The sequence below is a fragment of the Ranitomeya imitator genome, chromosome 3 (assembly GCF_032444005.1).
Source record: "Ranitomeya imitator isolate aRanImi1 chromosome 3, aRanImi1.pri, whole genome shotgun sequence".
In the NCBI taxonomy this organism is placed as follows: domain Eukaryota; kingdom Metazoa; phylum Chordata; class Amphibia; order Anura; family Dendrobatidae; genus Ranitomeya; species Ranitomeya imitator.
In genome coordinates, this window is record NC_091284.1 from 515297951 (window position 1) to 515314947 (window position 16997).

At 42.9% G+C, this 16997-nt stretch overlaps 1 protein-coding gene across 1 annotated transcript in view; it reads left to right on the plus strand.

Moving 5' to 3' along the window:
* Positions 1-16997, plus strand: part of LOC138672189 (zona pellucida-like domain-containing protein 1) — a 282724-nt gene that overhangs the window by 84894 nt on the left and 180833 nt on the right. Inside the window, exon 3 of the mRNA XM_069760197.1 lies at positions 6985-7166. Coding sequence (XP_069616298.1) covers positions 6985-7166 — 182 coding nt within the window. The remainder of the gene's footprint in view (positions 1-6984; positions 7167-16997) is intronic.

A 16997-nucleotide genomic window follows, 5' to 3' on the forward strand; every position in this document is an offset into this window, starting at 1 on the left:
AAGTGGAGCTAAATAGAGCAGCCAGCTAACGAATTAACCTCGTCACCTGTGGAAGGAAACTCAGAAGCAGCAGCTCCACTCACAACCACCAGAGGAAGCCCATGGACAGAACCAGCCGAAGTACCATTCATGACCACAGGAGGGAGCTTGACAAAAGAATTCACAACACATGCCCTTCGGATTGTGTAATGCCCCGGGGATGTTCCAGAGGATGATGGAGTGCTGTTTGGGACACAAGAACTTTGAGACCGTGCTGCTATATCTGGACGATGTCATTGTCTTCTCTAAGACCTATGAAGACCATTTGAAGCACCAGGCTGAGGTATTTGAAGCGATGTCCAACTTTGGCTTAAAGGTGAAACTGTCCAAATGCCATCTGCTAAAACCCAAAGTACAGTACCTGGGCCATGTGGTGAGTGCCGAAGGAGTGGCCCCAGACCCCGACAAGGTAACGGTGATCAAGGACTGGCCGCAGCCTGGTAACCTTCATGAAGTCCGGCAGTTCCTCGGGTTGGTGGGCTACTACCGGAGGTTTATCAAGGACTTCACCAAGAAGGCCGCGCCGTTGCAAGACCTGTTGGTGGGCCAGCCCAAGAAACCCAAGGGTAAGAATACCCCGTTGGATTGGAACGATGGACTGGAAGGATCGTTCACTTGCTTAAAATCGGCACTGACGGGAGAAGAAGTACTAGCCTACCCTGAATACGACCAATCATTTGTATTGTATACAGATGCCAGCAACGTGGGGCTGGGAGCTGTTCTGTCCCAGGTCCAGAAGGGCAAGGAACGAGTAATCGCTTATGCCAGCAGGAAACTTCGCCCCACTGAAAGGAACCCAGACAACTACAGTTCCTTTAAGCTTGAGTTACTCGCTGTCGTTTCGGCCGTGACAGAGAGGTTCAAGCACTATCTGGCCTCAGCAAAATTCACCGTCTTCACTGATAATAATCCACTAACGCACTTGGACACAGCTAAACTCGGTGCCTTGGAGCAGCGGTGGATGGCCCGGTTGTCCAATTATGACTTCACCATCAAGTACCGGGCGGGGCACAAGAATGCGAATGCCAATGCATTGTCCCGAATGCCTCACCTGCCTGAAACGGAGGAAGATCCAGAAGCATTTGAAGAAGTAGAGCTGCCCTCCTTCCATCGCCCCAAGGCAACTCAGTGTTCCCATTAGGTGGAGAACAGGCGCAGAAACAAACAGGGCGCCTCGTTGAATCCCCTGCCCCACCATGGTTAGACAGAGAACCAGGATGGTGACCCTGCGGTCCGTCGGGTGAAAGAGCTCCTGACGCAGGCAGGTTTGCATCCCGGCCCGGATGATCCACCGGAGGCATTACAGTTGTGGAAGGAGAGGGGCAAACTGTTTATTCACGATGGCAAGCTGTGCCGAAGGAGCATCAACCCCCGCACTCACGAATTGGTATGGCAGATCGTGGTCTCAAGACAAGATGTGCCGATGGTCCTGGGAGCGTACCTCGATGGGGCAGGACACTTCGGATGGAGGAAGCTGGAGAGGCTACTCCGTGGGAGGTTCTACTGGATCGGCATGAAGAAAGCCATCGAGAAGTGGTGTTGAGAGTGTGGCCCCTGTAGCCTATGCCGGAAGGATTGTGACAGACAACAGGCTCCCTTGCAGCCCATCATCACCAAATGGCCGCTCGAGTTGGTCGCGCTGGATCACGTAAAGCTAACACCTAGTCGGTCAGGTTATATCTACGCTCTCACCATTATGGACCACTATTCCAGATTCCTGGTAGTCGTACCAGTCAAAGATCTAACGGCTAGGACGGCTGCCAAAACCTTCCAGCAGTACTTCTGTAGACCCCATGGGTACCCGGAGAAGGTGTTGACAGATCAGGGGCCAGCATTTGAAGCGGAGGTGTTCCAGGGGTTCTGCAATTTGTACGGGTGTAAGAAGATCAGAACCACGCCATACCACCCACAGACCAACAGGATATGTGAGAAGATGAACGAAGTGGTGATCGACTTACTGAAGACCTTACCTGTAGAGGAGCAGAACTTGTGGCCCACAATGTTACCAGACTTGGTAGATATGTACAACCACATCCCGGTGAATTCCACCAACTGCACCCCAGCGTACCTGAAGCGAGGAAGGTCTAGCAAGTTACCCGTCGATCTGGACATGGGGGTCCTGACCCCCGAAGATATATCGCCAGATGCGGATTGGGATACCGAGAGGCAGCAAAGGTACTGCAAAGTACAGGAATGTGTAGAAAGGAATCTTGCTTAAGCAAGACAGAAGCAAGAGAGGGACTACAACCAGTATGCTCCCATGGCTCCATTGTCACCTGGTGAGCAGGTACTCAAATGAAAGAGGAGACTACACAAGCTTGATGATCAATGGGAAGCGGAACCGTATACCATTCTGTCCTCCGATTTCGACAATATGAAGGTCTGTCTCATCAGTAAAGACGGAGGGGAGACCTCAACAGCCGTATCCAGAGAACACCTGAAAATATGCCCTGATAAGCTAAAAGATGGGGAAACAGATCCCAGGACTTCTCCGCCGTGGAAGAGGAGAAGATGATACACACTGCTCTTGGCGATTTTCCCCAGTCCTGGACTCAAATAAATCAGGCCATTGTGGTACCTGGCTTAACGTTTCGTCAACTGAGACCGCCAGAACTAAATGTGGTGCTAGGGCATCTGGACCCGCAAGAGCAGCCGACCCCACCAGAAGATGCGATGCCAATGATCGAACCAGCGGGCCCTTTCTCTGCCATCGGTAAATCTGCCATGCCCACCACTAGTAGTGTCAGCACTGAGAACTCCAGCATGCCAGTGCTGCCCAGACTCACTAGAAGTGTAGCTAGAAGACAGTGCACTACACCAGCGATAGCAAGAGTAGCGGACCCGGTTAGGCCAATAGCCACCCCTGCACTGCGAAGGTCTACACGTAGCACCCAGAATCAGACTCCACTTCGCTATAAAACGTGGAGATATTAACGCTAGTTGCTATTTGGTTAAAAATGCTTGTGTAAATATCTGTGTTATAGGTTTAAAAATGGACAATGGTGTGATGGACAGTGAATCACTCCAAAACTTTCACAGGGGCCCCTTTGTTTACCCGGGGTCCCTGCTGTTCTATGGTTGCACCTACTGAACTGGGAGTCATGGACTGTGCATGACCAATCTTTTGCAACGTTCAAGCGTCCTTACCTTCCATAACGGAAAGCACTGTTATATTTACTTGTTCATAGTATGTAAAAATTTTGTGTGTTTTCTATTAACATGTATTGTTATTCTTCTTTTCCCAGTCCGGGAGTACTGGATTTAACGGGGGGGAGTGCAGCGCCCCAGAGTCCTGGTCGTTGCAGTAATGTCGCTCTGCCACTATGGGGAGCGATGTTATGTCTGATTGCACTAAAGGAGTTCACCTGACCAGGTATCACAGTCACACACTACACTTCACACTCCGGCCACCAGGGGGAGCAAAAGGCACTATGTACTAGGCCACTCCTCACACTGGTAAAACTGGGGGTTGGATAGGAAGTTAGGTCAGAACGCAGCCTGGGAGAGCTCCAGGGAGGACCTGTCAGAACTGGGAATCTGGCAGGTACCTAGCAGAAAGGACAGATTGTTACGGGACCGCGCCTGCACTACCTTGCAGCGGTATCTCAAGAAAGGACACGAAGAGAACGATATTGTAGAGAAGTGAGAAGTGGGATCATAGTATGAAGGAGATAGAACCAGAAGGAGTCGTGCCCCGAGATTGGCAACATCTTTCTGAGGCGCGTAGCCGGTGGCCGGAGCACCGAGGAAGTAACAAACTCCACGCATTACTTCAAACAGCGGCAGGACAGTTGATTACAGGTTGGCTGTCTGACTTAAATCACCTAAACGGACATAGGAGGCAATTGTGGGAGAGGGGCGTCGCTAGGGTCCCAGAATAGCTCCAGGCCTGCCTGTCATAAAGGTGCATCCTAGCCATATTAACCGGGGGACGGAGAGAGAGAAGGAATAGATACAACAGTTGTGAGGACTATCCCATGGTGCTCAGCAGGGAAGGACTACTAAACACATGTGCTAGGAGGTAGACACTGATTCCCACCTGTAAAGGGAACTCTGGATGTGCCTTCGGACCGGACGGTCTCAGCCAGCCCTGTTAGCAGTGCTCTGGATTGCGGACCCCGAAGCCTTCAGTAAAGGTAAAGAGACTACAACCCTGTGTCCTCGTTATTCCTCACACCTTGCACCACGCACCACCACCTTTCATTGGACATCCCTTAGCAGGGTCATGGACTGGGTCTAGCCACCGTGACAACCCCGGATCGAGTACCCCGTGGCCCTGTGTCTGGGGGCACTCCATAAACACATCCAATTGTGGAAGATATTATAATTCCAGGATATATTGATTAAAATTAACAATGTTTCTTTGACTTAAGCATGGGGAATGCGTTCTCAATGGGGTTGAGATCTGTTGATGCACTTGGCCATTGCAGAATATTTCTTTGCTTTAAACTCCTGGGTTGCTTTTGCAGTATGTTTTGGGTCATAGTCCATCTGTACTGTGAAGCATCGTCCAATCAACCTTGTTGCATTTGGATGAACATGAGCAGAAACTTTAGCCCTGTACACCTCTGAATTTATTGCAATCCAAAAAGAGAAAAGAAATGAGTGGCACAGCCCCTAATATTAAGGTATCTTCTAGACCGTATTCAGGTGTTTAAAACATGTTGCTAGATGTCACACTCACACACCGCTATAACATGGGACTTCGGGTGCTCCTCAATTTCGGGTGCTCTGAATTTATTGTGCTGATTCTGTCTTCAGTCACAACATCAATAAACACTAGTTACCAAGTGCCATTGAAAGCCATACGTGCCCATGCTATTCTATTACCTCCACCATGCTTTACACAGGATGTGTTGTGCTTTGGATCATGAGTCATTCCAAGGTTTTTCCATATTTTCTTCTTCCCATCATTCTTGTACAGGTTGATCTTAGTTTTATCAGTCCAAAGAATGCCTTTTCTGAACTGGGCGGGCTTCTTTAGATGATTTTAGTAAAGTTTTATCTGACCTTTCTATTTTTAAGGTTAATTAATGGTTTGTACCGGGTGGTGAACTCTCTGTATTTGCTCTCATTAAGTCATCTCTTTATAGTAGACATAGATACTGAAACACCTATTTCTTGGAGAGATTTCTTCACTTGGGTAGATGTTGTGAAGGGTCTTTCTTCACCATGGAAAGGAACCTGCAATCCTCTACCATTGTTATCTTCTTTGGTAGTTCAGGCCTTTTTGAGTACCCAAGCTCACCAGTGTGCTCTTTTTATTGCAGAATGTACCAAACTGATGATTTGGCCACTCCTATCATTTCTGCTTTCTCTCTGATGTTTTTTTTTTTACAGCATAATGATAGTTTGTTTCTCCTCCATTGAGAGTGCCTTTGACCACATGTTGTGGGTTCACATAAAAAGCTTCCAAATGCTACACCTGGAATAATTTCCTAATCCCTTACCTGCTTACTTGATAATAGATTAACATGCAAATAGTTTCTGCATCCCATTAGAGAGCTTTTGAAATAATTGTCCAATTACTTTTGGTCCCTTTAGAAAGAGGCAGCTACATAATAAAAAGCTGTAATTCATAAAACCTTACTCAAATTATGATGTGAATGCCCTCAAATTAAAGCTTTGAGTCTGCACTTTAAGCCCAAACTGATTATATACCTGTATCTTGAATATGTTTTATTAAAGAGCTAAAATGACAAAACTTGTGTCACTGTCCAAATAATTCTGGACCTAACTGTATAAATTTATAATGTCTACAGACAATAACAAATATTTGTAAGTCCATTTGATTGTTCTTCTTGATCCAACAGTTTTTTTCTTTCACAAATTTGGAATGCATTAGTTTCTTTTCCATTAGCAACTTGTGATAAATTAAATCATAATTAAACTTTGCAGTAGGATTTTGAAACAGAAAAACGCAATAAAAAATTGAGTTGTGATCAAGAAAAAGAAACGTGGATTTAAAAATATTTGTTTTATTTTTTAGGATTGCTTTTTATTTTTCGTGGCTCTTTTTTAATAAAAAGTGGCTGAGGACTGAAAAGAAGGGAAAGGGTAAGTAAAAGAAAATTACAATTTGCTTAATTGGGCACCCTGACCCTTCTTTATCTGACATTATTAAACAGTATAGATACATATATGTATAATACTGTATGTGCTTACATGAAAAATAATTTTTAAGACAATTTAATGCATATAATAAGGATGTCTCTGTAGCTAAATATGGCATACAAACTTTTTTTATGACATTCCAGACTATCCAGCCCTATGACACAAGGTTCCAGTGTATATTGAGACAATTCTAGAATCTATGAACTATCTGAACTGATACATAAGCACACGTTAGACCATCAATGCCTAGTCACAATCAAATCCTTGGTGTCAGGGGTGTAATATGTGAGATTTTTTTTTTCTTGCCACTGTTATGTGACTATCACCACCAAACATATAATTGTGCTTAGTACCCATAATTATATCAGTAATGAATTGTAGATACTCCTACCCTGTCTTAATTTTCTCTACTGAATAAGTAAGGGTAATCTATATCTGATTCATGTGGATTTATTTTATATTAAAGGGGGTTTGTCACTAGCAAAAGTATATTTAAATGAATACATCTTGGAATAAAACTAAACTCCACAATAGCATGTGTTTAAAAATAATGTTCCTGTTCTGAGAAAATCTTACATCATACTTTTGGGGTGCTTTTCTACAAAGGGGACAGGACAACTGCACCATATTGAAGGGAGGATGGACGGGGTCATTTATCGCAAGATTTTAGCCAACAGCCTTCTTCCCTGCACAACTAATATGCATTGAAAATCAATACATCGGTTTCTTAGCCTATGTTATTACATAGCTAATGCCTAATAGTAATGCTGAATTCTGTTAACTACGGTATTTCAAATTGATTTTTTTTGCTTCGCGGTAATTCACCAACAGGTATCAACCGTACCAGGAGTCAATGCCTATGGGAATGTATCAATCGTACAAATAGGAAATATTTCAGGATATATAGACACGCCTGACCCTCCAACAATTATTAGTTATTTGCCTGGGCTTTTGTACAAATTCAGCTGCAGTTATCCATTGGAGTATTTGGTCAACAACACTCAACTTGCTTCGTAAGTATACATTTAAAATATGTAAACGTCTGTTACAAACTTTTCTGAAATATATTTCCACCAAGTCATTTTTTCATTAAAATAAAGTAATTTGGCTTAGGGTAATGGAAAAATTGGTAAATTATATTTTACTTACATTTGCTAACATTATTTTAATAATCTTGATATGACTTAGTTGATTATGAAGTAAAGAACTTCTTGAAAATTTGAAATGAATGTTATTTCTTTTTTTTAAATTCAGCTAATTAGAACATTCTGGTTAATTAATAATGCAGCAACAACAAAAAAATCATAATTTTTCATTTCTATTGCTAATGTGTCTATTTGTCATGCACACAAGCACAAATCTTAGTATTGGGCTTCATACATTGCTGTAGAAGCTCAATACTCAACATAAAAAGAGATGTACAGATAGTCTAATTGTGATAATTTTTTTTTGCTTGGCCCTGCACAACTCTCTTACACTTATGCAGAGTGAGACACACATTTTAGTGATATCAAATCTTACCATTCTTTTCAAATATGTTTAAAGAGAATCTGTAAGTAAGGTCAACATATCAATCTGCATATATGAACATGCAGGTTATTAACCCCTTTCTGTCCTTGGACGGAATAGTACATCCGAGGACAGAACCCCCGCTTTGATGCTACAAACAATTTCAAAGTGAGATGCCCTCTACTGTATGACGTTTGTAACAGAATAATTTGTTTTGTGCCTGTGGATGAGGCCTCTATAACATAGACGACTAGATGCTACAAACAAATTGAAAGTGAGATGTCCCCTACTGTATAACGTTAGGAACAGAATTTTTTTTGAGGCCTGTAAATTAGGCCTCTATAACAGAGTAGATGCTACAAACAATTTCAAAGTGAGATATCCCCTAGTGTACGATGTTAGTAACAGAAGACTTTTTTTGGTGCCTGTGGATTAGGTCTCTATAACAGACTAGATGCTACAATCAATTTCAAAGTGAGATGTCCCCTCCTGTATGACGTTATTACCAGAAGAATTTTTTAAGTGTGGGTGACACCTGTATAACCTAGAAGATATGCTCCAAACAGTGTCAAATTTGGATTTAGCCTGCTCTATCATGTTTGTAAAACACCCAAAATGTTGGTTTTTACTATGTGCAACAGCTCTGCACACACAGCTATTTAACCGGCCACAAAATTACAATGTGGGATATGTTGGCATGTATCAAGTTTAGCAGCAGAAATTTTTTTTTGTTAAGTACGTGAGGTCTGCAGACAGTTTAATTTCAACCGAATAAAATGACAACGTAGGATACAATGGGCTGTATCACGTTTTGCAATAGAAAAAATATATATTTTTTTATTAATGTTTTTAATGTTTTTTAATTACATAAAATGACATTGTGGGATACAGCAGACTGTTTCAAATTTAGCTAGTGAATAAAAAGATTTAGAATGCTATACTTGTGCATGGAGCACAGTAGAAGCTATGCACACTGTGGAATTTCACCACCACTAAATAAGGTGAGATATGGCATGGAGAATCACTCTAGCAACTGTCCCCAAAAAATATTTCTTCATGCGCAAAAGGTATTCTCCCACTGCACAGGGTAGATCCCAAGCCTTGTCTGCCTCTGCAGTCTCCCATTATGCTTCAGCCACAGTGGAAGCTGCTCAGCAAAGATATCAGTCTCAGCATCTTGCCCATGCTCATGCTGTTTGCTTGGTTACTGCTGGCTCTTCAGCCAAAGCTATAGCAACTAGCAGTAGGCAGCGGTGGACAGGCATTCCAGAGACTAAGTCCAGAAATCACCCTACTGAGCATGCTCATGAGGTGGCGACCTCTCACTGGTGGTCAGTCATCAGCTGTTCGGGTGACGTGGCAGTTCTTGATTTGTCCATGATCAAGGTCCTGTCTGACTGGACTTGACCAGGAACATATAAAAGGTTTCCTGGAGTGCGTGTCGGCACGCTAAGATCATTTATATCATATGTGTGTGTGGAACATAATAGTAGTGTGGACTTGTTTGCGTGTGCTCATGGCAGAATTGCGGCACCTCCAGAGAGGAGTTTGGGTGAATTCAGGGGAGGCGTATAGCTTTAGAATTCCGGCACCTCCAGAGAGGAGTTTGTGTGCATGCACATGCTGTGATTGTGTCCACTACCTGTTCCCTTGCTCCTGTGAGGGTTCTGTTCTCCTGTGAGGTTAACTGAGATTGTGTTTAGGGCCATACATGCTCTGATACTCTGTGCGAGTGACACAGCTCTACTCCAGAGCATCTTTTCCATTGTTGTGTGCGAGTGACACAGCCTCATGTGCTATACACTGAGTTACATGTAACTGCGAGATAACTATCGCTCACTGTGTGTTTCACAATTGTTAACATTAGCTGCAGTTTTCCATTTCGCACAGTAGATCGCGGGTTGTGACCGCACTTCATCGTAATTTATATTTAGTGTGATCTGCCAACCGTACTACCAAATGACAAAGTAGGATATGTCATGCTGTTTCACATTTATCTAGTGAAAAAATAAGATTTAGAAAGCTATACTCATACATGGAGTAGAATAGAAGCAGCGCACAACACACTTGTATGACTTGTGCACTGCAGTCTTTGTTTGTGGACCTCATGTGAATATTTTTCTGCCCAATGATGACAGAAGTATTCTAGGAGTGATACCTTTATTGGCTAACCAGAAAATAATATGTTTGCAAGCTTTCAGAGCACAGTGGCTCCTTCTTCAGGCAAGATTACAAAATTTGTAAAATTACAAGATTTGTGGACCTCAGTAATGGTAGAAAAAAATGCTGGAAGGTCTATTTAACAGCCACACAGTACACTACCTATCTTAACTATCTGAAAGAAGCAACTGCCTGGCTAACTAGCTAAAATCTAGCTTCTAACAGTGCCAGCATCAGGAGCAGCCTCTCTGCGCTGTTACAGTGTCCAAATGGCTCTAAAACAAGATGTCTGCTCATTGTATGGAGAGCGACATGCCATTTCAGCAGCCTATGACTTAAGCCGTTGTATCAGGACATTGTACATGTTTCCTGCACCCTGACTGGCTAGCCGCAATGTGCACACACATTTTTTTTTTTAATTTACAGAGCACGCTGCGCCTCTGAGCTCTGCAAACCCACTCCCCTCATCAAACACGTGCCAAACGCTCATGATACACCACCATAATCATTGCAAAAGTGCGGAAAATACTTTTGTGGCAACACAAATATTGTCCCGCACTTTTTAACAAATGTTACAGATTTTTCCTGATTTTCTAAAATTTTGCTTGTGTTTCTCATCACGAATCTGAAGGTGCCATATTAACGACGAATTTATGTTTGGCAATAGTTTTCCAAACGAATTCGCTCATCGCTACGCATTACTCGTACTGAGCAATTGCTAATGCTAGTTTTGAGTTAAAAGTATAATGGGAGTCAATGGGAAATCCAAGAATTTTTCAGGCAGACCCCACAAGGAGGACTAGGGGGCAGTGAAATTGCTGAAATGGATGAAAAACGTGCTGAATGGAAGGAGAACAGCATGAGTAAGACTTCTGGAAGCATCTCTGACTCCCAGATCGTTGCTGAGAACAATAGTGTCACACTTTTACTCCACATTACGAAGTGACAATAAAACATTCAAAATTGATGAGAAATTGGAGTTTAAAGAAAAAAGTGCTAATAAACATTGTTTCCTGTACAATGACTTGTATGTAAGTCAAAATTTAAAAAGAATTAAAAAAATAAGTAAATCAAAACGAAAATTTTTATTAAAAAATTGGACATTGCAATGTATTTACAAAGGAAGCAAGAACTGAAAAAAACTTGATGGAAGATGGACTCAGATACACCCTGCAACAGACATAAAGGAGGACCTTATACACATTCTGCTCAAATTGTCACGTGTGGTACTCCTAGACTAATGAAAGCTATGCAAAGTGCAAAGCTTGACAAAAATAACATATAGGTTCATCCATGCATCCTTTAAGGCACCAACTGTAGTATTTCATTCAGTTTTTGTGAACAGAGTGTAGTTGTGGTACTCCTACACTTATGAGAGCTTTGCAGAAAGTGCAAAGCCTGCCAAAAATTACAAGCAGGGTCAACCATAGACCCTTGAATTTGCCAACTGTAGCATCTCATTCAAATATTGTGAAAAAAGTGTAGTTGTGGTACTCAAACGCACATAAAAAATCTGCGCTAAGTGCAAATCCTGACAAAGATTGCAACCAGGGTGATCCATACACCATTGAAGGCACCAACTGTATTGCCTCATTCAAATATTAAGAAAATGTATTTTAACTACTCCTACACGCATAAAGGCTCTGAACACAGTGCAAAGCCAGAAAAAAATTATAAGGGTCATCTATATACCCTTGAAGGCTCTAACTGCAGGGCCTTGTAAAAAAAATAAGAAAGTGTATTTGTGCTAGTTCTATACTTTACACATTGCAAAGCCAGTAATAAGTGTTAAGTAGGGTAACACAGTCATCAATATACCCTTGAAGGCAACAACTTATGGGTCTCTTTAAAATATTTTGAAAGTGTAATTGATGTACTCTTACACTCATAAAGGCTTTGCATGAAATGCAAACCCAAGAAAAAAATGATAAGGAGAGTAATACAGAATTCCATAGATCCTTGAAGATAACAAGATGAATGTAACAAGAGGGTCATGGGAAAGGCAGCAGTACATAAAGTTAGCCATATGTGCCAATCTCCCTACAGAAAACACTTTCCTATCTCCACCATTATGACTAGTCTCCATCTCCTCTTCCTCCATTTTTTCGTCCTCATTCCCCTCCTTATCCCATCCATGTAGGAGAGATGGGACAAAGCTTGTGTGGGTACTAGCCTTTGTTGAGCTAGCAACTAGAGATGAGCAAATTTGATCAGGTCAGGGCTTATTCAGCAATCTATAGCGCTTACCGAATAAGCTGCAGAGTGAACATGGCTTCCTGGATTGCTCTGGCTGATCAGCTGTTTGGCTCCACAGCTGAATGTGTCACGGCTGTGTGACAGTCACAACACATGCATGGAGAGTCTGTTTGTTGGGCTTTTTGCGGAAATGAGCATGATGTGGAGTACCTTGACCAGAAGCTTTGGCAAATAGGGCTAGTTTTCATAAACGACTGAACAACCATGTTTAGCATGTGTTCTAGGCTTCACAGCTGCTAACATATTACGATCATTATTGCACACAACCATGCCTGGTTGTAGGTTCAGCTACAGAATTTTCTAGCCTGTTATTCCTGTCAATAACTCTGTCACATTGTGTTTGTCTCCTTGACATATTAGTTTAAGAAGAGCCTGTTGCCGTTTCACTAAGGCAGTGCTGCAGAGCTTCCAGCTTCAAGCTGATGTGGATGACATGTTCTGAGATAACACATCAAAGATAGAGGATAAGGAGGAGCAGAAGGGGTTCAGTAACTGATGTAGAAGGTGCAGAACACCCTTATAGAAGTAGGGCCAGCAATCCTCAGCGTCAGTAACACATATGCTGTGTCAGAGTGGGACTTGGCCCCAGCCCCCACACTGTTTATCCAGTGTGCCATCAGGGAAATGTAGTGTCCCTGGCCACAAATGCTTGTCCACGTGTCTGCCATTAATGTACTATCCGAGTAATTGCATTGGTAAGGGTACTGGGAATGTTCCTGGACATGTGCTAGTACAAGGCTGGGACTTCTCACCGGGAGAAATAGTGGCAACTGGAGACCGAAGACCGAGGGACAGCTGCTGCCATGAGTTGGCGGAAATCCTCCATGTCTGCAAATCTAAATGGCAGCATTTTCATAGCAAGCAGCTTAGAAATGTGCCACTTTAGCATTTGGGCCTGTGGATAGGTGACAGGGAACTTTCTTTTGCATTCAAAGGCATGGGGTAGGGACAGTTGATCGCCGAGCAGGGACAAGTTTGAGCAAGAACAGGTGCAATGTAGGAGGCATCTGTGCCAGTGTCATGGAAGGGGGATTTGAAAGTACCTAGAAAAGTACCTAGAAAAGGGGAAGAGGCAGCGACATCATGCCCTGGCACCATTTGAGAACCCAGGCTTTCGGCCTACCAAATCAGGTGTTTACATGACAGGTGGCTGATCATGCTGGTGGTGGTTAGGCTCTTAGTGGTCAGACCCTGCTGATCTTGGTATGACACAGGTTGAAAATTTCCATTTTTTTGTCTTAGAACTCTCTTTTATAAAAATCCCAGACTGAGGAACATCTAACCCTATGATGGAGAAATTAACGAGAGTCTGTGCTCTGCAGGACAGTTGCCTGCATTCTCCCTCCCGTCAGAACACTGCCTCTATCTGCCTGTTTCGGTGCTGCCGATCCCTCCCACTCAGCGCTGCTGGCCTCGCTCTTCATGCCAGCTTCCCAGGTTTTATTGGTGATTTTGTCATCCACCACTTCATCTTTCACAGTCGCATCCTGATCCTCCTGATTTGATGACTTAAGAACAACATGAATTATCGGCAACTGTGTCTCATCATCTACCTCCTTAGACAAAATGTACCGTTCCTCACCATCATTTTATCGTGACCATGGCCACTTCAAGTTTTTTGCATCACTACACAACATCTCCTCCTGTCCCTCTTGAAACATGCAGGGTGAGAGGCCACAATCAAGAAATTATGTTCTAAAAAGCTCCTCAGAGTGTCCATGTGTGGGTTCACTGGTCTTCTAGGACTCAACATGGTGGGAGGAAGGATGATCAGAGTGAGGATTAAGTTATCCAGACTGTTGGATTGTGGTAGTAGACTGTGTGGATGACTGGGTGGTGCTGACAATCATTCTGGAAGCATTATCTGCTATCTAACCAACCACCTGTTTGCACTGGTGTGGTTTCAGAAGTGGTGTCCTGTGCCTCCCTGCAAAAATGGAACAGAAAGCCATGTGTCATTGATGGTCATGTTTCTTGTGCTCCACCAACAGGTGTAGTCACATGTGTCCCACATCCTCGGCATCTGCGTGCACCATCACCTGCACTTTTACTTCCCTATCACTTATCGAACACCTTGTGCATTTTCTAATTGCTAGGTCTCTGAAAACCAATTTAATTTTTAATAAAAAAAAGTCACCTGCAGCAGGAAAAGCAGTTTTAGGGATGTTAATAACAGAGTAATATAATACAAAAATTGTATGGATGACTAATTGAATCACGAAAACTTTTTTGAACGTTTTGAGTTTTATATACTACCTTAATGTAACACTAACCATGTTAAACTGTATGGATGACTAATTGAATCCAGAAAAACAATTTTGAACTTTTTGGGGAGTGTTATATATCACCATAATGTAACACTAAGCACATTAAACTGTATGGATGGCAATATAGTCAATTTTTTCACTCCCCCAAAAAAAGAATGTGGTCACGTGCAGCAGCTATATACTTAGCAGTGAACTGCAAAGCCCTACGCCCTGCCTAGAGGCTGTATTCTGCCACTCTCCCTGCTTCTGCAACAGTCCCTAGGCTAAATGTAGAATGTATCTGATATAAACAGTAAAGCACAGAATAAGCCCTTGGAAGGACTGTTAATATGAGCACTCTCATTAATTAAAATGTACACACACAGGTCTGGATAACTGCTCTCTCCTTCCAATCACAACTGTCCCTGAGCTGTGTAATGGCGTTACTGAGTTGAGCATGGTGATGCCTGTCCTTTTATAACTCTCGTGAGGTAATGCAGTCAGTCAATCACAGTAATGCCACTACCAAGATGGCTATGGCATTACAATGATTGGTAGGCAATCCCATATGTTTATTGGCTGTGTAACAAGCGCCAACCATGCGGGGAGGGAATTTGAGCTTCAAATCCAAGAACCAGCCAATGCTTATTGAGTACTAAGCACATCTGAACACCCAGATGCTCGGGTACTATCTGAGTGTAACCAAGCACATTCACTCAGTGATGATAATCTAAAGCACTTGCACTTATAAACAGCCTACTTTTCCTTATGTAAAAGTTCTTAAATGCTATGAAAATACTTCATTATGAGAAATTATCAGGTTTTGCTGATTTATCAAATATATTTGCTGTAATCATTTAATTGAAAATGTCACATATATTGCAGCATTAAAGATACACTTTCAAGACAGTTATCACTTGGAAATGAAAGTGGTTGTCCATTTATAAGCTACAAGTCTACAGCCACACTATGTAACATAGTAACATAGTTATTAAGGTTGAAGGAAGACTTTAAGTCCATCTAGTTCAACCCATGGCCTAACCTAACATGCCCTAACATGTTGATCCAGAGGAAGGCAAAAAAAACCCATGTGGCAAATAGTAAGCTCCACTTTGGGGAAAAAAAATCCTTCCCAACTCCACATACGGCAATCAGACTAGTTCCCTGGATTAACGCCCTATCAAGGAATCTAGTACATATACCCTGCAACATTATACTTTTCAAGAAAGGTATCCAATCCCCTCTTAAATTTGGGTAATGAATCACTCATTACAACATCATATGGCAGAGAGTTCCATAGTCTCACTGCTCTTACAGTAAAGAACCCACATCTGTTATTATGCCTAAACCTTCTTTCCTCCAGACATAGAGGATACCCCTTTGTCCCTGTCTTAGGTCTATGATTAAAAAGATCATCAGAAAGGTCTTTGCACTGTCCCCTCATATATTTATACATTAACATTAGATCACCCCTTAGTCTTCGTTTTTCCAAACTAAATAGCCCCAAGTGTAATAACTAGTGTTGAGCATTCCGATACCGCAAGTATCGGGTATCGGCCGATACTTGCGGTATCGGAATTCCGATACCGAGATCCGATATTTTTGTGGTATCGGGTATCGGTATCGGAGGTGTAAAATAAAGAATTAAAATAAAAAATATTGTTATATTCACCTCTCCGGCGGCCCCTGGAACATCACCGCGAGTCACCGGCGTCCGGCAGGCTTCTTTGTTCAAAATTAGCGCCTTTAGGACCTGCGGAATGACGTCGCGGCTTCTGATTGGTCGCGTGCCACCCATGTGACCGCCACGCGACCAATCAGAAGCCGCAACGTCATTCCTCAGATAAATTCCTAGAATGAGCGCCTTTAGGACCTGTGGAATGACGTCGCGGCTTCTGATTGGTCGCGTGGCGGTCACATGGGCGGCACGCGACCAATCAGAAGCCGCGACGTCATTCCGCAGGTCCTAAAGGCGCTCATTTTGAACAAAGAAGCCTGCCGGACGCCGGTGACTCGCGGTGATGTTCCAGGGGCCGCCGGAGAGGTGAATATAACAATATTTTTTATTTTAATTCTTTATTTTACACCTCACTATGGATCCCAGGGCCTGAAGGAGAGTTTCCTCTCCTTCAGACCCTGGGATCCATCAGGATACCTTCCGATACTTGATGTCCCATTGACTTGTATTGGTATCGGATATCGGTATCGGCGATATCCGATACTTTTCGGGTATCGGCCGATACTATCCGATACCGATACTTTCAAGTATCGGACGGTATCGCTCAACACTAGTAATAACCTATCTTGGTATTGCAGACCTCCAGTCCTCTAATAACCTTGGTCACTCTTCTCTGCACCCGCTCCAGTTCAGCTATGTCTTTCTTATACACTGGAGACCAGAACTGTGCACAGTATTCTAAGTGTGGTCGTACTAATGACTTGTATAGAGGTAATATCATGTTCTCCTCATGTGCATCTATTCCTCTCTTATTGCATCCCATTATTTTATTTGCCTTTGTACCAGCTGCCTGACACTGGCCACTGAAAATGAGTTTGTCATCCACCCATACACCCAGGTCTTTTTCATTGACGGTTTTGCCCAGAGTTTTAGAATTAAGCACATAATTATATATCTTATTACTTCTACCTAAGTGCATGACCTTACATTTATCC